The sequence below is a fragment of the Pteropus medius genome, unplaced genomic scaffold (genome assembly GCF_902729225.1).
Source record: "Pteropus medius unplaced genomic scaffold, Ma_sr-lr_union100, whole genome shotgun sequence".
Lineage (NCBI taxonomy): Eukaryota > Metazoa > Chordata > Mammalia > Chiroptera > Pteropodidae > Pteropus > Pteropus medius.
In genome coordinates, this window is record NW_024344561.1 from 1,083,381 (window position 1) to 1,099,481 (window position 16,101).

The window sequence follows — 16,101 nt, forward strand, 5'->3', positions numbered from 1 at the left end:
CCATTTTTAAATGTACATTTAAGTGGCATTCAGTGTGTTCATGTTATTGTACAACCATTACTAGTATTTCCAGAACATTTTTATCTTCCCAAACAGAAACTCTAGCCATTAAACAATAACTCCTCATTCTCCCTGCCCCACAGCCCTGGTAAACTCTATTCCAATTATCTCGAGTATATACTTAGGAGCGGATATGCCTGGATCATATGGTAATTCTATATTTAACTTTTTGAAGAACTGCCAAACTGTTTTCCACAATGGCTGCACCATTTTACATTCGTACCAGCAGTGTATGAGGGTTCCAATTTCTCCACATATTCATCAACATGTGTGTTTTTTTTTTAAATAATAACCATCCAAATGGATGTGAATTAGTATCTCATTGTGATTTTGATGTATGTTTATGTGTTAATTTTTTTATTTTTGACAATTGTAAAATATGAAAATCATAGTAAAATACATATAACCTAAAATGTACCATTTTAACCATTTGTAAGTATACGTTTCAGTGGCATAAAGTATGTTCACATTGTTTCTCAACTATCTCCACCATCCATCTCCAGAAGTCTTTCCATTTTGCAAAACTGACACCCTGTCCCCATTAAACACTAACTCTCCATTCCCTTTTGCTCACTTTGGGCCCCCACCATCTACTTTCTGTCTTTATGAATCTGACTCCTCTAGGGACCTCATATAATTGGAGTCATACAATATTTATACTTTTGTGACTGGCTTATTTCATGAGCATAATGTCCTCAAGTTTCAGGCATGCTGTAGCATGTGGCAGAATTTCCTCCCTTTTTACGACTGAATAATCCAGGGGTCCCTAACTCCCAGGCCATGGATTGGTACCAATCTGTAGCCTGTTAGGAACCGGGCCGCACAGCATTAGGTGAGCGGTGGGCGAGCTAGTAAAGCTTCATCTATAATTGCAGCCGCTCCCCAGCACTAGCATCACCGCCTCGCTCGGCTCCACCTCAGATCATCAGGCATTAGATTCTCATAGGAGCACCAGCCCCTGGAGCAAAAAGGGTTGGGGACTGCTGGAAAAATCCATTATATAGATGGACCACATTTCGTTTATCCACACATACATCAATAAACACGGGTTGCTTCACCTTTTGGCTACTGTGAATCCTGCTGCTACAAATGTGGGTACAATTACCTGTTTATGTCCCTGCTTTCAATTCCTTGGGTATAGACTCAGAAGCGAGATTGCTGGATCATATGGAATTTCTGTGTTTAATTTTTTGAGGAACTGTCGTACTGTTTTCCATAGCAATAGATAGTTTTTAATGAAATAACTTTCAAGGCATCCCCTTCGCATGCCTCCCCAGAGCCCTTCCCGCTGCTTCTCGGTCACTGTGAGAGCTTGGCTGCCTCCTTCCTGTCCATCGTTTTCTGCAATTACCACATCTGCATGTCCATAAACTTAGGATACTCTGTCTTTAAAAATATTAGATAAATGCTATTCTATTGCACATATCTATCTCCAACCTGCTTTTCTCCCTCAAGCCTGTTTGGAATGTTTAGAGAAAGGCCAGCTTTAGAAAAAGTACAACAAATTTCACAACAACCAAAACGAATGGTCAGCACTTGTTTCGCCTTTCTGTCATAAGGAAGCCTGTTAGAACAGCCTGCCATCACCACTGTGACCATTATCATGCACATGTAAGCTGCCTGTGGGCTTTGTCTACATTTTGCGATGACTAACAGCGTCAGCCACTGATCCAGCACAGGGACTGGGCACGTAGCAATAAGACAAACCAATACCTCCTACCCTGCCTCCAGAAGAAGGCAGGCAGGCAAACCTCACAATAAATGAGATGATTTTAAAGAGTGAGGAATGCTATAAATAAAACAGAATCGGGGTGGGGTGACTCCGAACCTTGCTTTGTTCCCCTCCAGCTTTTATGGTTAAAATGCACAGATCTTGGATATGCAATCGGATTCATTTTTACACTCATATTTGCTGGTGCCACCAACCGCCCAGATCAAGATGTAGCAAATTCCCTTCACCCTGGAAGGATGCCTGATGTCCTCCCTGGCCCGAACTGGGGTCCTCCCCACTAGGAGATCATCATAGTTCTGATTTCTGTTACTATAGATTAGTTTCGTTTGTTTGAGGATCTCACACAAATGGAATCATACAGTATCTAGCCTTTTGTGCCTGTGACATGCTTCCATGTCATCAAGTGATATTAGTCATTTGTACCTTTTTAGTGCTGTATAGTACTTCATCATAGAGATGGACCACAGTTTATTTTTGTTCGTTCATTCATCTGTTGATGGATTTTTTAGTTGTGTTATGGGATGACTATGTCCCCCCCAAATTCATATGTTGAAGCCCTAACCCCCAAAACCTCAGAATGTGATCGTATTTGGAGAAAGGGTCTTTAAAGAAGTGATAGAGTTAAAATGAGATCATTAATCCAATATGACTGGTGTCCTTATAAGGACCATGTGAGGACACGGGGAGAAGATGGCCATTGACAAGCCAAAGAAAGAAGCCTTAGAAGGAACCAGCCCTGCTGACACCTTGTTCTTGAACTTTCAGCCTCCAGAACTGTGAGAAAATAAGTTTCTGTTGTTTAAGCCACTCAGTCTGTCATACTTTGTTATGGCAGCCCTAGCAAACTAATTCAGGTTATCACTGAGTTTTGGCCCTTACAAAAGCCGCTATGAACATTTATGTACGTATTCTAACACATGGCTTTTTGTGGACATGTGTTTCCATTTCTTAGAGAATATTGAGTCGTGGAATCCATGTTGTGACTTATAGTGAGTCTGCCTGACGCTGCTGCAAAATATCCAGAGGATGGTACTGTGCACATCCCAGCTCCCCTCCTTGCGTGCATTGCAGGGCTGGTTTTACTCTCATCCTGGCTACTGTCCTGTGGAGATGCTGAATGTGGGAAGCACATTGGCATCACCGACAAGAACCTGAGGAGCTCGGGGACTTTTTCCCATCCAGCCTTGGATTCAGGCTTCTCCTTACTGCCCTGTACTTTTTACTTTTTACTTTTCCTTGGGAAATACCTGACTTTTTATAAAAATGATACATGCTTGATGTTTTTAAATAAAGTATTCTACACAGAAAAATACCAAAAAGGAGGCCAAATCAACGCCCCCAGAAGCATCCATGTTTAGTGGCTAATGTTTACTGGGTAGTGCAGTTCTTCTCAGAGTGGTATTTGTACAGATGAGGCAACATTTCCTTGTTTATGATGATTGCAGTTTTCAATTTTCCCGTCCTTTAAGCCACACTGTGCTGGATACTAACAACTTAATGCACTTGGATGGGGAGAGAGAACACAAGTTAGTGGATATACAAAACATAGTAAAGTACATTTATATGACACATTTGTATATTACATAAATACATACTATATATTAGTATATAAAGTAATTTTTATATTTATGTGTATATTTATTTTTCAATCAAAATAATAGACACATGGTAAAAAAAAATTTAATATTGCAGAAAGGTCTAAGCTTTTCTTCCTTGATCCTTTCTTCTCAAAGTATCCCTCAGGGACAGTTTGATATTTCTTTTCTGCAAATAGTTAGCATGTATTTACATACCCATGTGCTATTAAAGATTTATACACATTAGTTCCTATAACATGCCATTTTACATCTTGCTGCTGACTCTTATCTTGGAGATTGTTTTTTTAACATGAGCACAAATGGATCTACTTTCTTAAAGACTGCATAGCATTTTGTAGATTATGGCAGAATATATCTTAATCTAGTCAACCAGCCCCTACAAACTGACAGGCGTTTCTGGTTTTTGCTATCATGAACAATTCGGCATGGATATCTTATCCCCATATCTTTGCAAACATTTACCAGTTTTTCTCACAGGTTGAATTATTAGCTGGCTCAAAGGAAAATACATCTGTGTATTTTACGTTTTAGTAGATGTCAAATTTTTATCCAAAAAGTTTGTGTAATTTCATGTACTAACAACGTGTATGAGCATCTGTTTCTTTACATCATTGCTAGTATTAGTTAATATCACATTTTTAAAGTTTTGCCCATCTGCTACGTTGTTTGGATTTTACATTTCTTCAAGTATATTTGCATAAGTGCACAAATGTTTATTGGCCATCTGTACAAACTATATTTTTCATTCTTATTTCCAGACCACCCTCTTTCTTTCACTTACTTTCCCAGCCTCTTTCCTGGTCTCCTGCTAATTTATTCCTTTCCACTCTACCCTCTACTGGCTTCCAGAATAATCTTTCTCATAAGAAAATCTGGTTACATGGTCACCACTCAAAATACATCAGTGACCTCATTCACACCCACAGCCTACAAGATAAAGAGCCTATGCTCTTTAGTTTGGTTTAAAAAGTCCTTTATGATCTGGTCCCCACCTTGCCCCAAATGCTCATTAATTGGCACTTACTACATGCAGGTAACCCTGTGGGTCCTGGGGACCCAAAGGTGAACAAAGCAGGCAAACATCAGCCTTCTGCAGCTGACATTCTACAATAGTGTTTCTCAAACTTCTTACCATTATCACCCCTCTAGAGGAAAAAGAATTATCTTTAAGTTTAATTTAAATCAATCAATTTCAATCTCATTACATTCTTCCTAATGGTAGAAATTAAATAGTAATAAGATTTTGTCTGAGAGGCCACAAGCCATTGTAATGTTTAAGGTTTTTCCCTCCGAAGAATTAGTTTTGGTCCCCTTGGGAGCCATGCTCTTCGAGAATTCGTGCTTTAAAGGGAGAGCTGGGCAATAAACAAGTAAATTGAAAAGATTATATCAGAAGGAAAGGAAAGAAGGGAGAGTGGTTAAGGGCGTCACTTGACATCTTAATCATCTGAATCAGAAAAGCTCTTTCCAGACAAGGAAGACCAGCTGGCCTTGGTTTCTTGTTGCAAAATGGAAATAATTTTCTCCTCACAGCGCGTGGCATACAGGAAGCGCTTAATGAGTGAGCTTTATTGTTATTATTATTTTTTTATTTTACCATTTTTTATTGATATATAATTGACAATCTAAAAAAGTTTTTTTTAAGGTAAATAGGATAGGCCCTGAGATGGGCATCTGTTCTTACCTACTTGGGTACCAGCGCGCAGCCGCTTAACGCAACCGGCCAGTCAACCTCCGTCCGCAGGGGGCGCTGTGGGCGCCGCAGCCAAGCTGATGTAGGACACGGCACCGGAAGTCTCGTTCTCCCGTCACTTCCTGTCTCTGGCCCAGGCTAGGGCTGCGTGGAGGTTTTACGATGCCTACGGGAGACTTTGAGTGAGTCCTGGGTCGCAGAGTGGGGCCTGGGAGGCGGCTTGTGGGTCATACGGGGTATTATGGGACCTGAGTGCGCCGAGGCCGTGGGAGCCTCGCCTCGCTGACAACCCTTTTCTCCCACAAACTTGTCCCCGCAGTTCGAAGCCCAGCTGGGCGGACCAGGTGGAGGAGGAGGGAGAGGATGGTGAGTACGCCTGGTCGCCCTGGGTCACCGCGGCCAGCCCCCAGGCCCCCACCTCAGCACCGCCGGCCGACCCCACATCTCCCGTCTCGGCCAGCCTCTGCCCCACGCCATCCTCATCAGGGCTAGCCTGTCGCCAGTTCTAGATGTTCACTGGCTAGTCCCACTCTCTCCCATGCCACCGCCCAAGTCCTCACAGCTGCTATCCTTCAGGGCGGAAGTTGTAACGGCCTGCTTTTTGTCTTTGTACCAGCGCCGGAATGTTTTGATGGCCCGCTCCTGCCTTCATACCAGGGGTTCCCTATCCTTGCCTTTGCTAGAGGTTACTCAGCCAGCTCCATGTCCTCGCATGGCTGTCCCAGGGTACTTCCTGGTCAGTCCTCTGCTCTTGGTCCTTCCTTCCTCAGCTCCTAGTGTGGGCATCATCCCAAAGGTCCCTTCATTTCAGCTTGGGAGCTCCCGCCCCTCCACCTCACCTCCCAACACTCTCTTACAGACAAATGTGTCACCAGCGAGCTCCTCAAGGGGATCCCTCTGGCCACAGGTGACACCAGCCCAGAGCCTGAGCTAGTGCCAGGAGGTGAGTGATGACTTCCATTCTATCCCTGGGCTGCGTTTTTCCCTAGCTTCATTCCCACCTGGTCCCCATTACCAGGTACATGGCTCAGTTCCTCTCACCTTTTCCCCACTACCAGCTCCACTTCCGCCTCCTAAGGAGGTCATCAATGGAAACATCAAGACAGTGACGGAGTACAAGATGGATGAGGATGGCAAAAAGTTCAAGGTGAGGCTAGGGGAGGAGGTAGGGGTACTTGGACTAGGAGGGGGATGGTGTGTGTTGTGTTGGTTGGTGAGGAGGATCCCTTGGGCCCAGGAACCTTGAGGCACAGGAAACCCAAACTTCTCTCCCATGCACAGATTGTCCGCACCTTCAGAATTGAGACCCGGAAGGCCTCAAAGGCTGTTGCAAGGAGGAAGGTGAGACCCTGCTCCTCTTGCCTTGGGGGCTACCCCAGGCTGACTTAGAAGAATTAAGACTTCTTTTTCCCAGTACTTTTATCTTAGAAGTGGGGTTTGACAGTTTTACTTATTTTGTGGGAGGAAAACTGAGGTTAAGGGTGTTTGCACTCTGTTGGGACCTCCAGAATTCCAAGTGCAAGATGGGGTGGGGTTGATTCCTACTCCTTTTGGCTTGTCTACCAGGAGGAACAGAACCAGTCACTCCCCTGAGGAAGTCGTAGCAGAGGAAGAGGTGGCATTAAATACATTTGGCACAGTTATCTGTTCACCTTGTGCCACATCCTGTGCCAAATGCTTTGTAGGAAGTGTTTTCTTATTTTGATCCTTATAGCAACCCAGGGAGGTGGGGAGTATTTGTGGTCCCCATTTTATAGGGGGAAGCTGAGGCTCAGGTTGCTTAGCCCAAGGTCCCTCGAAGTCTGGTGAGCCCTGCACCCTGGTGGAAGCTGGTCCACCACTTGTACAGCCACCCCCTAGGAATTGTATGCTCTGCAGCTATTTGACCCTAAGCCTCTGTTCTGTCTGGAACATGGTAGAGGCAGAAGCTAACTCTGCCTCCTGAAGCTGGCATGAAGCTTGGCAGGCACTTAGGAAACTGGAACTGTCATTATCACTGCTATGGGGGGCATTTGGAGAGGGTGGAGAATGGGGTTTAAGGCCAGACACCTCAAAGGGGGCTGTGTTGAAGGTTTGGGGTGTCAGGGGCTCCTACTTGCCCTTGCCCTGACCTGTCCCCAATCCTGCCTTGAGCCCAGAACTGGAAGAAGTTTGGGAACTCAGAGTTTGACCCACCAGGGCCCAATGTGGCCACCACCACAGTCAGTGATGATGTGTCAATGACTTTCATCACCAGCAAAGAGGTAAGTGAGGCATGAGGGTGGGAGGTGGTGGCTAGGGCGGTGGTGGCCAGGGTGCAGCAGACTCCCTCTGAGCTGCCCTCATCTGCCCTGCCAGGATCTGAACTGCCAGGAGGAGGAGGACCCGATGAACAAGCTCAAAGGCCAGAAGATCGTGTCCTGTCGCATCTGCAAGGGTGACCACTGGACCACTCGCTGCCCCTACAAGGACACGCTGGGGCCCATGCAGAAGGAGCTGGCCGAGCAGCTGGGCCTGTCCACTGGCGAGAAGGAGAAGCTGCCTGGAGGTGCTGGGGTCTAGGGGTGCAGCTGACAGGCCTTGGGGAATGGGGGTATCTTGTGCACCTCTGGAGAGTCCTGGGTTGTCACCTGCTGTCTGTGAACAGGCTGTCCCCATTGCAGTTATCTCCCACACCACAGCGTCAACACTGCAAAGGCTGTGGTCGTAGTCTGTGTTGGTGTGTGTGAGACCAGCTGGGTGGGTGCTGTGACTGCTCGTGATGTCACCTGTTTCTCCTTGTCGGGGGCTGTCAGAATTGCTTGTGTGCATGCCTGCATGTTTAACTATACAAGTGATTGGGAGACAGTTGACCCCTGTATGTGAAACTTGCCAGCTGTGATTCTGACTGACTTTGCAATGGTCCTGACTTGAGTGTGCTGTGTTTGTCTGCCATGGACGTGGCTGCTGTCCTGTGTGTGTGTTTCTGTGCATGCAAACCTATGAGTAGACACACATGTGACTGCCCACAGTCCTTGTCCTTCAGCATGATTAGCTGATGGTGAGTTTGTGTCTGACTGTGTGTGTGGGACCTGGGGACTGTTTCTGCCCTGTGTGCCTTTGTTACTCTGTGTTGGAAGGCTAGGCTGAGTGTTCTAGCTCTTAGCCTTGTGGGCACCTCAGACCGAATCAACCCCTGTGGCTTCTTACTCTGCCTGTGGTGCAGGCTGTGACCTTTATGTTATTGGGGCCACCAGGCCTCTTCAGGACCAATTAGATGCCTGTGGCTTTGAAAGATGGTGTCTGGGCCAGAATGTGGGTGGTTCTGTCCCTCTGCTCTGCGAGAGTGAGGCCTGACTCGACTGTGCTTTTGGTCTCCAGAGCTGGAGCCTGTGCAGGCCACCCAGAACAAGACAGGGAAGTACGTGCCACCAAGTCTGCGGGACGGGGCCAGCCGCCGCGGGGAATCCATGCAGCCCAACCGCAGAGGTGAGGCAGTGAGGGCACCTAGCTGGTAGACGAGAAAGCATTTCCCAGCACCCAGTGATCCCAGGATGGGACCCAGGTGGGCCGGCTCCTCACAGCTGCCTCTGTTTGCCTGCCCAGCCGATGACAACGCCACCATCCGCGTCACCAACCTGTCAGAGGACACACGCGAGACCGACCTGCAAGAACTCTTCCGGCCCTTCGGCTCCATCTCTCGCATCTACCTGGCGAAGGACAAGACCACTGGCCAGTCCAAGGTGGGTTGGTGGTCATGGCGGGGGCATTATCTGTCTAGCTGTGCCCTGAACACCTTTCTCCCCTCCCCAGGGCTTTGCCTTCATCAGCTTCCACCGCCGCGAGGACGCTGCACGTGCCATTGCTGGGGTGTCCGGCTTCGGCTATGACCACCTCATCCTTAACGTCGAGTGGGCCAAGTAAGACCCCTCCCCTGCCCCATCATCGTGTCGTAGCTGACACTTGGGCTGACTGCAGCCCCACACCAGTTGAACAGTCATCAAACCTTTTCTGAGATACAAGTCATTTATTGTCCTTTTATCTCGAGGAGGAGCTGCTGCCCTCCACAGCCGGGCCATGCTGGTTACCACCACTCTGGCTCCAAGTGCCCTGTCCTGAGCCCCATCCCCACTACCCCAGTTGTGTGTGGAGGAGGGGTGGGTCTTGGGATTCCCTTCAGGGTCTGAAGCCCCCACACTTGCCCTCATCACTCCTGTCTCCCTCTCTAGGCCATCTACCAACTAAGCCAGCTGTCGCCGCTGCTGCCCGGCCCCTGGTCCAGGACCCTGTGGCAACAGAAGGTGGCCTCCGAGAGCAGGGGGCTCCAAGGGCAATAAAAAGGCTCCAGTCCCTCTATGTGTGTCCTGTTTATATATGGATGTCATCCACCTGTGGCAGATGGGGTGACCATCCCCCCAGAGTGGGTTTGCTCCCAGGCCCTGCCTAGGGTCAGCACTGTGGGCAGAAATTTTTGCCGCTCTGGCTTGGGTTCTCACTCCTCCCCCCACAGGCCTTTCTTCGGGGAGGAAATGGCAGTTTGGGGCCTGTTGTTCTCTCACCCCTGTTCTGCTGCTGGGTATAATTGCCTTTTGGCAGGGAAGAGGCTCAAGATAGGGCAGGTCATGGGCTCAGCTTAGGGGACCAGGGCCTCGAGGTTCTGGTGGCTGTGATGTTGAGGGGCAGAGCTGGGCCAGAGCTCTCAGTGTTCTCTAGAGTCTGGCCCTCCCTGCAGCCAAGGCAGTGTTGGTGGCAGCAGCCTAGGCTGGGTGTTACAGCCATGTAGAGCAGTGGGTGGATGCACATGGCTAGGGGCATGAGGCCCCGCATCACCTGGTGGCCCACATAGGACCTCAGGTCCAGGGCTTCCATAGCCTGAGCCACGTCCACAAATGCTGGGCAGCGGGCTCTCCAGCGCTGCCGGGCGGACAAGTTGAGCATTTGTGTGACATAGTAGGGCACATAGGAGCCAACATAAAGGGCTACACCACTGGCCACTAGCACTGCTACGTTCATTTTCTCGGCCAGTGTCATGCCATGGCTGCGCAGCAGAGCCCGCCCAAGGGCACCGTAGGCCACCAGGGTGAGCAGCAGTGGCAGGCCACAACCCAGTACTGCCTGTGCTAAGCTGTAGGTTCTGTAGGCCTCGAGTTGGTTGTCACCTGCTGTCCCCAGGCATTTGATGCACGCCTCAGTTCTGGCCTTAGTACAGTTGCCTTCCTGATGTGGTGTCGTCAGGCGGGAGAAGCTGAGTGTGGGTGCAGCCATCAGGCCTGCCAGCGCCCAGCCAGCAGCACTGATGGCCCAGGCATGCTTGGGTTGCAGGTAGCTGCGGGTGAAGAAGGGGTGGACAACACCCAGGTAACGGTTGAGGCTGATGCAGGTGATAAAGATGACACTGCCCAGCATGTTGCAGACAAAGAGGAAGTGCTCCAGGCGGCACATGGCTTCCCCATAGCGCCAGTGTTTGGGTGGGTACAAGTAGGCAGCCAGCGGGGGCAGCGTCAGGGCATAGAGTAGGTCACTGACAGCCAACTGGGCAGAGAAGACCACGGCTGGGTTCCATGGGCGCTGCTCCTGTGTGGTGAAGCGGTAGAGGGCCAGGCTGTTGGCTGCCACAGCCACCAGAAACTCAGCCACCAGTATGGGCCACAGGAAGACTTCCTGGAACCTATTGAGGATGTGGTCGGCAGCCACAGAGATGTTGGCTGGGCAGGGCGGGGCTCCTGTGGGTAGACAGTGTTACAAATGAGCCCTGTGCCTGATGCGGTTTCCACAAGCTCTACCTGCTGTGCACCAGGCCTGCATGACCCCTCTGTGTAGACTCGCTGAGTCCTGTCCACCCACAGGAGGGGTGCAGCCTCAGCGCCTTTTTATGGAGGGAATTAGGCCCAGAAAGCCAGAAGCCCAGACTCTTGTCATTTTGCTGACTAGGACCTCCGGATCCCGCACCCTCAAGAATCAGCTGGGGCAAGAACCAGGGGACTGCTGCCCTCAGGATGCACAGGACCTGGCAGTGACGACCGGGATTGCAGGCCGCACTGCAATCCCCGAAGTCCAATCACTCACCAAGTCCCAACTTCAGAATCTGTCACCCCTTTAAGGCCACGGGAGTCCAGGTCCTGTCGTCTTCCATCTGGACAAACAGTTGCCTAGGCCCTGGTCTCCCAGCTCCCGTCCTCACCGTGTTCTCCCCACAGCCTCCAGAGGTCACCTCCGAGCACCCGTCAATCAGGGCTCTGTTCAGTCACCCAGAGCTTCCTTCCTCTTGGGAGGAAGAGCCAGTGCTCATCTCACCTAAGGCCCTGCACGAGCTCTCGCTCCCACCCACTTGCTTGTCTTTTGCTCCACGTGACTCCTACAGTCCTTCCTACGCTGGCTTCCTGGCTGCTCTTAGGCACATCCTGCTCCTGGGCCTTTGCACTAGCTGTTCTTTCCCGGAGTCACAGGCAACAGACATCCTTAAGGCCATCTCCCTCACCTCTGGTCTCTGGTCCTCAGCGGCACATTTTGACCCCTCTAACATTGCCACTGCAACCCTGGGCTTCCCTTATTTTTTTCTCTATGGCCTGTATCTCCATCCAATCACTGTAAAGAAAATTCCCAGGAGTGTCTCTCCTGACGAAAGCAGGAGGGCTGGCTTCTGGCTCTCCAGCACCTGGGACACTGCAGCGTGAGGGTAGTAGAGCTGTAAAGTTGACTCCCTCTCACGCACTCCTCAGTCTGCTCTCTGAGAAATAGCCTGTTCCAGGTGGGTCCAGCAGGCTGGCCACCGTGTGAGATGCACACTCTCCTGTCTTCCCAGCCTGGTTCTTGGTTTCAGAACTTGGGAAGAAACCACTGTCCAGATATGATTCTTACACCAAATCCCTGCCCCCTCCAATCCCTGGTCCTGGGCTGTAGGGACCAGGGCCCTCAATGTGCTCCCTCCTCACCTGAGCTGATCACGGCCATGGCCTGCGTCTTGCCCCCGAGTCTGCTGCTCATGCTGTTCTCTTTTCATCCTCCAGTAACCAGCAGCACACTAGCCCCTCCCTTCCCAGCAGCTCCACCTTTAGTGGGCTGAGCGGAACAGCTCAGACGCCAGCCTCCCTTCTGCCCCTGATTTCCTGCCTCATCACACTTCGGATTTGGCCTCAGTCTGAGAGAGGATGGGAAGGGGCCCAAGACCCAGAGGCATCAAAGACGAGTCAAATCTGCTCGCCGCCTTCACCAGTAAAACAAGGTCTCACACTTCCACTGCCCAAGTTGGGGAGGGAGGGCAGAAACTGGGCCCAATTCCCAGGGGCTGCTGGCCTCTCCAGGCCCTGTGACCCAGGTTCCCCTTTTCCAAATGAAGACTCTGACTCATGGGAAATCAGTGTTTATTCAAGTGAGAGGTTGGGGAACCAGCTCCTTTATAAAAGGAAACTGAGGGCTGCACCTGGCTGCCCAGGTGGGAGCCCAGGGCAGCATCTCTCGGGCCCCAATCTGGGGCATTCCATCTGCTGTTCAGGCCTGGCCTCAGGCCACTCTCTTAGGTAGCCTTGTTCGGCCTCGGCCTCGCCCATTGTCCCAAGTAGTCCCTCGAGGCCTCAGCTTCGCCTGGGCTCCCCAGGGCCTGTCCTTGGCCTTTGGAGGCCTCCGGTCACCGCCTCCATTGGGCTGCTTCTGTTCCTTTACCCGCTGCTTCTTGCCTGAAAGCCCAATGGGCCGTCTGCGCCGCGCGTTCGGGAACATATCTGCAAGGAGACTGTGTCAGGGCCACCAAGGCACAAGGATAGGCTCGTGGTGCCTGGCTCTGGCCCCTGCCACATACCTTCATCGGGCTCCTCGCCCACTGCCTGGCGGAAATACTCGGCTTCATCCTCCTCCTCCTGGCCAGGCCCTTCCGCCTCTGGGGGTGCCCCAGGGTCCTCGGCATCGCTGTCCCCATCGGCCTCTGCTCGTGCCCGCTTCATGCCCGCCAGGCTCTTCTTTCTGGAGAGGGGTGTTGGTCAGTGTGGCAGCTGGCACTCGGGATGCACTTCACCACCCACCAGCCACACACCTGTGGGCCTCTCGCTGCTCCTGCTTGCGTTGGACATTCTGTGCCTGCTGGTCCTGCCTCTGAGCCTTGAGCCGCAGCTTCTCCTCCTTAGCTGCCAAGATGGCCTGCAGCTCCTCCTCCGTCTTGTGCACTAAGGAAGAGATGGTTCACCAAGACCCAGGTGTGCCCACTGCACCCTGTAACCCACATTGGGGGGCCTCAAACCCTAGGCCGTATCCTTGCCAGCCCTGTCCTCACCAAAACTGTGGAACAGCATGTTTCCCTCCCCAACACCTTCCTGGATCTTGATAAGCTGCAGTGTCATCCGAGGCCCAATCTGGAGAAACAAAAGGGAAGAGTCATTCCTCCCTTGGGGGTGCCAGAGAAAACCACCTCTGCCACTGGGCCTTACCTCAGTAAGACGAATGGCGCTCTGCTGGGCCCGCATGTTGCCACGCCCCGCGATGGCCTGGGGCAGCTCTGTAATATTGTGCTCACCATCGGGCTCTGCCTCACTCTCTGACAGCCCTGCACCCCTATGTGAGGGACACACGGCTCACCAGGGGATCTCAGGCTCCTGGGACAGCTCTGGGATCCCTTGGACTGTGGCAGCCTCCTACCCTAGCCCCTCCTCACGTGGCCAGCAGTTCGCTGATATCCTGCAGGCGGCTCATGTTGGGGAACTTCTCCTGGAGAAGCTTCTTCATCCCTCGACTTGCACCCACAGGAACAACTTTGATGCTACTATAGAGGCAGGAGTGAGTGAGGACAGGGGTTAGGGCTCACAGAGTCGGAGACCAGCCCGAATCCCTCCCTTTTCCATGGTGTGTCAGGGCATTTCCTGAGACTGAGCAATCAGCTGCATGCAGAGCAGCCCTCGTGACCCCCATACTTACTAGTGGCGGAAATCCAGCTCCTGGGAGTCGGGGTTGTAGTTGATGAGAAGGCAGCGCTTGATGGTGTTTAGGTTCACCTGGAAGGGAAAGGAGGGCATGGCACCATGTCAGCTGCTCTCATGACTCATTGCATGCTGGAGCCCCCGCTAGGCCCTGTGGGGGCTGCAACTGGTATCAATGGACTGCTGGCTAGAAATCTTCAGATTTCTAGAGCCCATCGAGGCCACTTGCACCAGACTCCCTGATGATCACATCTAACGAGCGAAATCTGAGACCCACTCACTGGTGCCAGGGATTAGGAGCTAAGACTCTGGAGCCAGATTTAAAAATCCAGTTCTCCCCCTAGTGCCTCATACCTAACCTCAGATTAGTAACTCTACCTGTCAGCCTCAGTTTCCCTGTAAGATGAGGCCAGGACAACATACACTACACTGCTTAAACCAGTACTTGATAAAGCACTATCTGTGTTTTTCACCTGCTAGAATAGAAGGCAGCTCACAAGGAGCCTCTTGCCCAGGATCAAGAAATCTAAGTGAAATTTGACCTCGGGAGCCTGAGCTCTCAACCCCAGGGCCTGTGTGGTACCTGCTACTTGCCTCGCCCGCCCATATTTGCTACGTCAGATCCAGCCTACCTTGTGCACGTTGATGGAGGGGAACAGGTTCTGGAACATAGTGGCCATGAGCTTCATGTGCATGCCGTGGGGGCCAAAGCTGTTGAGCACCAGGAGGGGTGGGTGGGTGAACTGCTGCTCGTGCATGCGGTGCCGACGCAGTGAGGAGACCACGTCACGCACCAATGTGTACTGCAGGGCAAGGGGTGAGGGGTGGGTGACCATCTATATCACACGTGGCTTGTGCCAACCCCAAACCCAGCTCCTACCCTATATGGCCCGCATACCAACTCCAATCTTTACCTTGTTGATCCGGAAGGTTAAGGTGGGGCCTCCTGGGAGGCGCATCAGCTTCTACAGAGAAAAATATTGATGAGATTGAGGTGTCTAGCTAGGGACCAGGGGGAGTGAGAACTTCCGCCCCATCTCTTCAGAGCGTTTACTTTGAAGCCAAAATCATGGCAGCTCAGAGGCACATGGGTTCATCATGAGACTTGGGGTGAATAAGGGTGTGGGGGAAATGAGGAATGTGGGTGTCCACTCACAAAGTAGATATTGGTCTCCGTTTTGCTCAAGATCAGGAAATGTGTGACTCCAAGGGGCCCGGCCACTGCTACGCAATCCTTGAGAGAATTTTTCTTTCGTACCTAAAAATTAGAAAAAAGGACGATCACAGACATCCCCTTTCCGAGCAGACTATAAGCTTAAATTGTTATGCCCTTTCTTGCATCTAACCCTTCCCAGAAATGTGTGTGGGGTGGGGGGAGTGGAATGCTCTTGGCCTCTAGAGCCAATCAGACTTAAATTCGAGTACCTCCTCTGTCCTTTGCTTACTATGCATCGCCCCATTCTGCAAATGAGCTAACTAAAGTACGGCGAGATTAATTAATTTGTTCCAGGACTTTCAAAGTTTCCAATCCAGTTCTGCTGATTCCAGAGTTCCCTCTTAACCACCAATCTCAGACATCCTGCCAAACCCCAAGCTGAGTGCGTTCATCTACGTGCCACCGCTGCTGCCCCGCAAAGCCCTGAGAGGCATGGACGATGGTACCCATAAGGGTCTTTATCCAGCCGAAGAGACTGAAACGCAGCGGGGCTGGAGTCAGGGCAGATGGAGACGGGCTGCGGGGTGCAGACCTGCAGACGGGTGGCGGTGAGCGGCTCCATGACCCGCCGTAGGTCCAGGCTGAGCTGCCGGACGCTGCGACCCGCGCGGCCCCGAGCGAACACGAACGAGTGCGGCTGCGCAGCATAGACTTCGAGGTTGCGGAGCTGCGCCTGGGCGCGCGCGCGCTTCTGGTGCCGGGACTGCGGGGGCGACAGGCGAGCGGTGAGCGCTGCGGCTTCCGCGGGGACCCCGCCCGCCTCCCCAGCCGCCGTATCTCACCCGCCCCGACGGACGCATGCCGCCGCTCTTCCACGAGGGACCTTCTGCCGACCGCTTCCGGCGCCGTGCCGCTCACTTCCGGCACCGGTGACGTGATCACGTGAGGCGCCACTGCGCGGTGACGTCACCAGGCGGGTTTATGCACCAGATTGCGGCGGG

At 51.7% G+C, this 16,101-nt stretch overlaps 3 protein-coding genes and 1 non-coding gene across 4 annotated transcripts; 1 reads left to right on the forward strand and 3 right to left on the reverse strand.

Annotated features, from left to right (window-relative positions):
* The first annotated feature begins 5,182 nt into the window (after window positions 1-5,182).
* On the forward strand, window positions 5,183-9,397 carry EIF3G (eukaryotic translation initiation factor 3 subunit G). The gene is made up of 11 exons (XM_039873256.1): window positions 5,183-5,265; window positions 5,403-5,449; window positions 5,943-6,026; window positions 6,142-6,230; window positions 6,365-6,424; window positions 7,222-7,326; window positions 7,421-7,610; window positions 8,423-8,530; window positions 8,648-8,784; window positions 8,855-8,961; window positions 9,271-9,397. Exons 1-11 carry the CDS (start codon window positions 5,246-5,248, stop codon window positions 9,284-9,286), a joined length of 963 nt encoding a protein of 320 aa, XP_039729190.1. The 5' UTR covers window positions 5,183-5,245; the 3' UTR covers window positions 9,287-9,397.
* Window positions 9,398-9,536: 139 nt separating this feature from the next.
* On the reverse strand, window positions 9,537-12,236 carry P2RY11 (purinergic receptor P2Y11). The gene is made up of 2 exons (XM_039873255.1): window positions 11,974-12,236; window positions 9,537-10,764 (listed from the first exon to the last, which is right to left on the reverse strand). Exons 1-2 carry the CDS (start codon window positions 12,023-12,025, stop codon window positions 9,662-9,664), a joined length of 1,155 nt encoding a protein of 384 aa, XP_039729189.1. The 5' UTR covers window positions 12,026-12,236; the 3' UTR covers window positions 9,537-9,661.
* A 149-nt stretch (window positions 12,237-12,385) lies between these two features.
* Window positions 12,386-16,063, reverse strand: PPAN (peter pan homolog). Its single transcript, XM_039873251.1, has 12 exons — window positions 15,943-16,063; window positions 15,693-15,863; window positions 15,101-15,202; window positions 14,859-14,909; window positions 14,577-14,747; window positions 13,943-14,019; window positions 13,683-13,790; window positions 13,459-13,582; window positions 13,305-13,383; window positions 13,068-13,197; window positions 12,837-12,997; window positions 12,386-12,759 (listed from the first exon to the last, which is right to left on the reverse strand). The coding sequence occupies exons 1-12, from the start codon at window positions 15,958-15,960 to the stop codon at window positions 12,542-12,544; spliced, it is 1,410 nt and encodes a 469-aa protein (XP_039729185.1). The 5' UTR covers window positions 15,961-16,063; the 3' UTR covers window positions 12,386-12,541.
* On the reverse strand, window positions 14,976-15,056 carry LOC120610941 (small nucleolar RNA SNORD105). Its single transcript, XR_005655030.1, has one exon. It is a non-coding gene; the product is annotated as a small nucleolar RNA SNORD105 (small nucleolar RNA).
* Window positions 16,064-16,101: the final 38 nt, after the last annotated feature.